The 7,889-nt window shown below is 36.0% G+C and overlaps 1 protein-coding gene across 2 annotated transcripts; it reads right to left on the bottom strand.

The window, feature by feature from the left end:
* Window positions 1–2,219: 2,219 nt before the first annotated feature.
* Window positions 2,220–5,364, bottom strand: hoxc13b (homeobox C13b). 2 transcript variants are annotated; one of them, XM_027176563.2, is made up of 2 exons: window positions 4,472–5,364; window positions 2,220–3,246 (listed from the first exon to the last, which is right to left on the bottom strand). In XM_027176563.2, the coding sequence occupies exons 1-2, from the start codon at window positions 5,013–5,015 to the stop codon at window positions 2,987–2,989; spliced, it is 804 nt and encodes a 267-aa protein (XP_027032364.1). In that variant the 5' UTR covers window positions 5,016–5,364; the 3' UTR covers window positions 2,220–2,986. The 2 variants fall into 2 exon arrangements, with proteins under 2 accessions (XP_027032364.1, XP_047661103.1); XM_047805147.1 differs by having other exon boundaries at window positions 2,220–3,243.
* Between the last annotated feature and the right edge of the window lie 2,525 nt (window positions 5,365–7,889).

Below are 7,889 nucleotides of genomic sequence, written 5' to 3'. Positions count from 1 at the left end.
TCTGCTGAATGAAGATGATTACATTTAATGTATAAAGTAAAAAAAAAGGCCAAATATAAGCATAATCCTAATGATAGCAAACATACAATTGATTCAATTCTGTACAAACGTATTTCTTGTTAACAGAGAGCGAGCGACCGAGCGAGCGAGCGAGAGAGAGAGAGAGAGAGAGAGAGAGAGAGAGAGAGAGAGAGAGAGAGAGAGAGAGAGAGAGAGATTCCATGAAATTACAATTTTGAAATAATTTCCTTTAAGAGTAATATGTATTCTGATTCGGTAATTGCTGGTCTCAGACCGCTCAGAAACTTCGCACTCTTTTACAATAAATATGCAAAGATCATGTGCAAAAATCAGTTAAATCTGAATTAAAGGCCAATTGAAACATAAAAACTAATCCCAGACACGCTTACCTGTTTTGGGGTAAGTTCTAAATACCCTCCAGATCACACATTTCCAACCTCCAGGCTCCTCACAAGACCCATTTCTTTGAAACTCGCTGTATGGTCCTGATTCCATCTTGGCCTTTCCATTATTTGTCTTTCTCTTCGGACATTAAATCTCGACATGGAGGGAAAAAGAGGTTTCACAGCTTCAGTGTGGCTTTCATGCTGTGCGTCTATTTACCTGTTATCCGCCATCAAAATACCACACTATATGACCTGAGGTCGTGTAAAAACACTGATCTTACACGCTGCGTTTGCAAATAATAAAAGAATTACAAATATGAAAAGGTAGAATTCCAGTGCAGCTACACTCAGTGTGAAGAGAGTCTGAAAATGTACAACGCGATATGAGAGGTGATAATGAGTTATTGGTCTGCGAATAAAGTATAATATAAAACAATACATAATTAAATAATCTTAGTGAATATACAGCTTTTAATCTGCTCCTATTGGACTGGATTTTCCAGAAGAAATGGCTCTTTTGTATCTAAAGGAAACCCACACTTCCTCTGTATGATGTGCTTGTGTGTGTGTGTGTGTGTGTGTGTGTGTGTGTGTGTGTGTGTGTGTGTGTGTGTGTGTGTGTGTGTGTGTGTGTGTGTGTGTGTGTCAAGGTCAAAGACTGCATAGTCATGGTCAAGGGTATCCAAATCAGTCGTAGAAATACACAATAGGCTGAGTCTGACTTTAAGCCTGTATTTTTTTAACCTGCAAATAGCAACGTAGCACAAATGAGAGTTTACATGTCAAACGAACAATTTTAGTGTTCATACTAAATATGATATAGAGATTATATTCATTAAAAATTCATTACCTTATTCAGTTTGCTCTTTTGTTTCGTAGTGAAAACACAATTCATATCATGTTTTTGTCAGTCGTATATATCCTGTGTATGTGTAGTCTTCTGAGTGTATGATCCCGTAATTCGGTCTTCAACTTAAAATGTAATATTCTTTTTTATCATGAAAACTTTGTAAACACTGCAAACACAGAATCAAAATAAATTATTGTCTTGATTTGGGCTAATCTCCAATGAATAAAGTCTTGATTTAATCCCAAATTATTAATCCCAAAAATTCAATCCCTGCTGTAATAATTTACTTTAGTGTAATATTCTGACAGATTTCCTAGAATTAGTAAAATAAAATATTTATAGTTTCTAAGACTTTAATTTGATTTTGATCTTGTGAGAGCCGTGTCTATGCCTGAAATCTGAAATCTGTATTTTACACTCCTTTAAAATGTAGTACTATGAAGGGCGCTTTGGTTATTTACCTGGAGCATTTAAATATTCTGTACAACCTCACAGTGTTATATACTGGTTCTCTGTTAAAAAGGGTTGAAAATAGAAGATTTTTAAAACTCTTAGAACTTTTACTTATTTAACGCACCCATAAAAAGAGATGAGCGTCTTTTCTCCTTAAAGTGTAAATTCTAATTATCTATAAGTATACGTGTTTTTAATTGGTATGTATAAAGTGTATTCATGTGTATTATTATTATTATTATTATTATTATTATTATTATTATTATTATTATTATTATTATTATTATTATTTATGATTATTATTATGATTATTATTAATAATAATCATAAATGATGTTAGTGTAATATTTATTTCAGCTCATATATTCAGAATAAATATGTTTACGTGCACACACACACACACACACACACACACACACACACACACACACACACACACACACACACACACACACACACACACACACACACACACATATACACACGCACACAAATCAGATGGAAATGCATTAATAAGCAATACTCTTTAATATCCACAAGGCATTAACAAAACATTCCAGTTTCATGACAGAGAAACATCCTTCAATGAGAAAAAAATGAGAAAGACATAAAATACACGATAAAATAATAGCATTTTACACGTTCTGTCGCACGAGAATTTTTATTAAATAATAATTATGCACGGCACTGTACAATATCACAGACGCAGCCTTGCAGACCTGCTCGTTTCGGGTCCTACACAAGACACACTGGAAATTTTGAAATGTGAGATTTATGAATATTGCAGCTTTTTTTTCCAACAACATCTCACGCAAACATTGTTTCATAGAAATGAACTAAAGCAACGCGCGCTATCTAAGCTTCCCAAAACCCCTGATATTAATGCTCGGAACTTTACATACAAGTGAGCAGTTTTATGGAGTAACAAGAAAACCCCAGCTTGATTTTCCTTTATACAAATAAAGTCCCTAAAACGTTTAAAATGCCAATTTTGCTTTGAGATGATTAGCAAATGATCTTAATATTTAAATAAGAAATTATTGTTTTTTTGTTTCTTTATTTGTTTAACAGGAAATCAGTATATTGAAGCTAGACAAATATTTGAATAATTATTTTTTGAGTTTTTGTTTGTGTGAACTAGCACAATGCTAATTCGATCAGAGTGACTGGGATGATCACAATTTACCAAAATTAACCATATCAACAATAGATCAATAGATATATTAATAAGGGATTTTTGTTGTTTTTCATTTTATTTTTACAGATTCGGCTCTCCTCAGGTAGCGTGCATGTGGACGCTTGACTTTGACTTGCAGACGGTTTTCTTTTCCTTTACACGGCGGTTCTGAAACCAGATGGTAACTTGTCTCTCTGAGAGGTTAGTGATGGTGGAGATCCGTCGTCTTTTATCTTTGGTGATGAATTTGTTGGCCGTGTACTCCTTTTCGAGCTCTTTCAGCTGGATCTTGGTGTAAGGCACGCGCTTTTTGCGGCCTCGGCGGTAGCTGCTGACTTCAGCTTGCAGTGGAACAACTTCTGCAAAAGAAAAACAGATAGAAGACATAAAACAAAACACCAGACAAGCAAAAACAACGAGGGCTGTTATTGTTAGCCTGAAGGTAAAGCAGCCCTAATTTTTGTTGTTAAGGGCGGAAACTATCATCAAACTCTTTAGTTTGGATCCTCAGACAGGATCTTAGGACATAGTTAGTAGTAATATCACTCAGTGTGGTGTATATAAAAAAGAAATAAATAAATAACAGGCTGTTTTATGGTGTCATGTTAATAGACGGTATTACAGAAGACAATAGAGAGACAAACTGTAGCCTATTAAGCGCGTCCAGTGACCGCAGGGAATCTGCCACCTGGAAAATCTCCAGATTTTTTTGGTTTAAAGAAAGATGGAGGACAGACTCACTATCTCTCTCTCTCTCTCTCTCTCTCTCTCTCTCTCTCTCTCTCTCTCTCTCTCTCTCTCTCTCTCTGAACTTTAAAACATCTTTTGAATACATGTGTTGTTTGCTAAGCAGGATTAAAGCGAATCACAGACAGTGGGAAAATAAACTCTAGAGCGGTTTTTCACAGTATATACTACAGTTTAACCTGCTTAAACACACACACATGCAGGCCTATACACTGAGGACTACAAGACCATGGCTGCTGTTCTCCCGCTTCCTGTCTCTAAAACCTTAGCACAAAGAATACCACATCAATACTGTTTATAATAGTACATATCAATAATACACATAAAACACAAGATCTATTTTTACAGATAAAAGCGTTAAACAACTTTCCTACCAAAATAAAGAAACAACAAACAAATAAGTAAGTGATTAAATAAATCTAATACTGCTGCATAAATTATTATTAACCACATGCGCGCGCACGCACACACACACTTTACATTTTGACGCGTTGCGTGTGAATCGTTGACATTCTTAGAACTCATGTTGGAAAAAAGTTGTAAATTACTTTTGCAATGCTGTTATAACATTTATAGAATATTATTAGCGTTATTAAAGCAACACACGTTTGCAAAATGTATAAACTGTACACAATATTTACATAATTTTCAACATCTCTATGAACGTATTGCAATATGTATAAATGTATATACCATATATACACACAAACTAGAGTATTAGTAGAATAAACAGATAAGGAGCATTTTGCATTGATCTGTATAAAGCAATTTTCCATTTTATTTATTTATTTGTTTATTTATTTATTTATTTTAATTGGTGCTCGCATAGTATATAACCTGGAAAAGGTGACTTCCAGATGTGGCTCTGTTGACTCTGCTCTTTGGAAAAGCACACTTGTCCATCCCATCCGTTGCTCAATGCCCAGTGATTATATCCATCCACCGGGATTAAGCTCTCGTGCCGCACTTCTGGATGGGCGCCGATTCCCGGCATCACCGCCATATCCAGATATCCCGGGACGGTTTGGTAAGAGCCAGCAAAACCCGGGTAAAAAGCCAGTTCTTTTGCTCGGTTGGAAAGCTCTTCCCCGTGCTCAGGGTATTTCTCAGCGGGGTGATAAGAGCACGGCTTCTGCACATTAACACCGTGAGAATGACTCAAACGGCATTCGTAGTAAGAGTAAGGGTAATTATAACCCAACGATGCCCCGGAGGAGGGAGTCTGAGGCCCTGGACATTGCCTTCCGCCCTCCGGAGAGGAGATATCGGAGTAAATCGAGCTCTGGTGGGGCATAATAGTCCCAGAGTGTCGCCCTAGTCCGGGGTGAGAGATCAGCTCCCTGCAATGAGTGGCAGGACAGTTCCCGCTCAGTCCCTCCATGGCTTGTCTATTTCATTCGTGATTATTTTTTGGTTTTGTTCTTCTTCCTTTTTTGCAAATAAATAAATAAATAAATGAATAAATACATAAATCAAGGTCAGGTATCCACAACCATCGAAGTCATGTTATGAGCTATCGATGCTTAAAAAAAAAAGCCGAGTAGTGCTCCGAAAGAGGGACACTTCACCTCTCACTCCCAAGCTCATTTTCTTCCCTTCTTCTCCATTCTCTCTGCGCATGCGCGTCCGCAAAGCCTTACTTCGTGCGATTCGTAATTAAAGACCGGCTCGAGATTTTTTTGCTGACACTAGCAAGAAGAAAGAGGAGAAGAGAAAGAGAAGTAGAAGGAAAAAAGACATCTCATCCCTTTAAGTGGGAGCTCATACATAACATTTTGTACATAATTTTAAATCTGAGCTTCTCATTGGCTGAGAAAAAGAAGCCTTGTACTATAGCCTTAAAGGGGAGGACACCTCATTTACAGGAGGAAGTAAGAAGTCCGTGAAGGCGCAAAATCTTTTTCACAAAAATAACATTTGTCTACAATACAGCTTCGATATCATCAAAATTATTTCATGATAAGGGCAATTTGTGCGAAAAACGTCACTAATTCTACATATGAATCATAATATCTCTGAATGTTTGAATCCGAAAAATAATTCACTGCGTTATTAGTGTGCAGATCATGCAGAATATGAAAAAACTATTAGAGGAAATGTTTCACAAAACTGTTAGACCCTGACTAATACTTTACACACCTAAAATGATATTATCTTACAGCTAGAGAGAGAGAGAGAGAGAGAGAGAGAGAGAGAGAGAGAGAGAGAGAGAGAGAGAGAGAGAGAGAGAGAGAGAGAGAGATTTCAGGTTCCTGACTCGTAAGGAGTTAAGATGAGTACAATTCTGCGTTCTGTATACCGCTGGCCATAGTAAATAACACTCCTGTGTCTACAAAGGAGAGGAGACTAATTTGGACTGGAAAGCAAATAGCTCACAAATATTGACCATTCCTTCAAACGCCAGCTGGCCGGAGGTCCAAGGTCAAGGTAGAAACCCAGACAAAACAGAGTCGTAATCAGTCTAGACGGACATGAACGAACTTCACACTCAAACGTAGTGCAGTTAAACCAGCTTTCGGTGAAACTTCCGGTTGGAAAAGGCGATTAATTAACCTACAAACCAAGATTCCGTAAACCTTGACAGGATTTCAAGATCTCTAAGCCTGTTTGACTAAGAGTCCTCGGGCTTCACGAAAGCAAGTTTTTAAATTCTTATTTGTAAAACACATCTGTTTATAGCCTAAAACGTGTAATTTTGTATGTACAACGTTATTTGGATATTGTCACCAGCTGTCTATATTATTTTTCTTTTTCGTAAAGGATTGCCTATGATTGTTTTTTTTTAACATAAGACATAATTGTCAGAAAACCATCATATTTGTGCGAATAATTACAATAAACAATAAACTTATGAACTGGTTGAACTGATAAATTGATAAAGATATTGTATTATTGGCCAGGAAAGCTCATGCATAAGTGTGCGTTTAAGCAAACTAAGCGTTCAGGCCTTATCACTTAATCTGGAAGTTTGTTTAATATTCTGAACACTAGAGCAAAGCACGCCGTAAACATTTTCAGTCGTGATGAAAAATGATGAAATAAGTATCATCTACACCATAAATTTCGTATTTAAATACAAAATTAAATGAAGGTATTAAAATTGCATGTGCTTCTAATACAGGATTTAACTTCTGTTTTTAAACTTTAACATTAAATCTGTTTTTCAGTTCAACAAACATTAATAAATGTTTAAATATTTGTTTGTACATAGAAAAGCGAATTATTAATTTTCCACTAAACTCCACTTTAGCATTTTACAGCATTTTACTCTTTCTACTAGAGTGATTATTATCGAAATCGAATCGAAAGTAAGACTCATATAAAGCCCGATATTCAACATTCAGAGAAAATGTTTAATAGTAATAAGGGATGCTAAAACGTGATCTTTGTGGACACAAAGCTGTTCTTCTAGCTCGGGCAAGCTGCTGATCCTTTAAGCAAGCTCTTAACCTTCAGCTGCTCCAGGAGGCTGCAATATGACCCGAATTTCCTTCCGAGCTGGAATATTTGACGAAAGGAGATTCATTAAACTCTACACCTGATGGTGTTTAAATTACTTTTTTCATGTTTGGGACAGTGCTTGATGTTGTGAGCTTTAGTCAATGGAACATTGCAAGTTCACAATCAAACACTGCCAAAAAGCCACAATTGGAGTTATTACTGGATCCTTCACAACGACTATTTCTTTGAAGCCATTAACACCAAAGTATAGTAAAAAAAACAAAAAACAACCAAAAATATTGATTGTATAACTTGCGAAATGACTGTGTGCCTGTCTAAGTGAATATTTTGAGTTTTTATTTTTCAGTATAAGCGACTTTCCTCTGATCAGTGTGAGTCAGTCTGAGCGAATCTTTTATAGATTTCTACTGTCTTATAATTAGTATTTCAATAAATGGATAAAATCTCACTTACTTTTTGACAAATACTCATTAACACTCATTAACACACACCACACACACACACACACACACACACACACACACACACACACACACACACACACACACACACACACACACACACACACACACTACACATTTTGTAGTATGTTTGTCCAGGCAAAAACTTTCGTCTGATATTTATCCTTGTATTTTTTCATTATCAGTTACAACTGATGAATCCAAAATCGTGGACTTCAATATCAAATCAACAAATATTTTTTGTAGTATTTCTAGAGACAACAAGGCATTTATAAATTAAAAATATGTACCAGAGTTACAATAGTTGTACCAACTGTTTAGTTTTGGTATAC

This window comes from Tachysurus fulvidraco, chromosome 2 (assembly GCF_022655615.1).
Source record: "Tachysurus fulvidraco isolate hzauxx_2018 chromosome 2, HZAU_PFXX_2.0, whole genome shotgun sequence".
In the NCBI taxonomy this organism is placed as follows: Eukaryota; Metazoa; Chordata; class Actinopteri; order Siluriformes; family Bagridae; genus Tachysurus; species Tachysurus fulvidraco.
Note: the sequence above shows the minus strand (reverse complement) of the source record. Positions and strands in the feature narration are given on the sequence as shown.

Excerpts from the sequence above, each read along its gene's own strand:
- hoxc13b (XM_027176563.2), bottom strand. The coding sequence starts at position 5,015 with ATGGAGGGACTGAGCGGGAACTGTCCTGCCACTCATTGCAGGGAGCTG. Across the intron at positions 3,247-4,471 it reads CTGGAAGTCACCTTTTCCAG|AAGTTGTTCCACTGCAAGCT; the intron begins GTTATATACTAT and ends TTTCTTTTGCAG.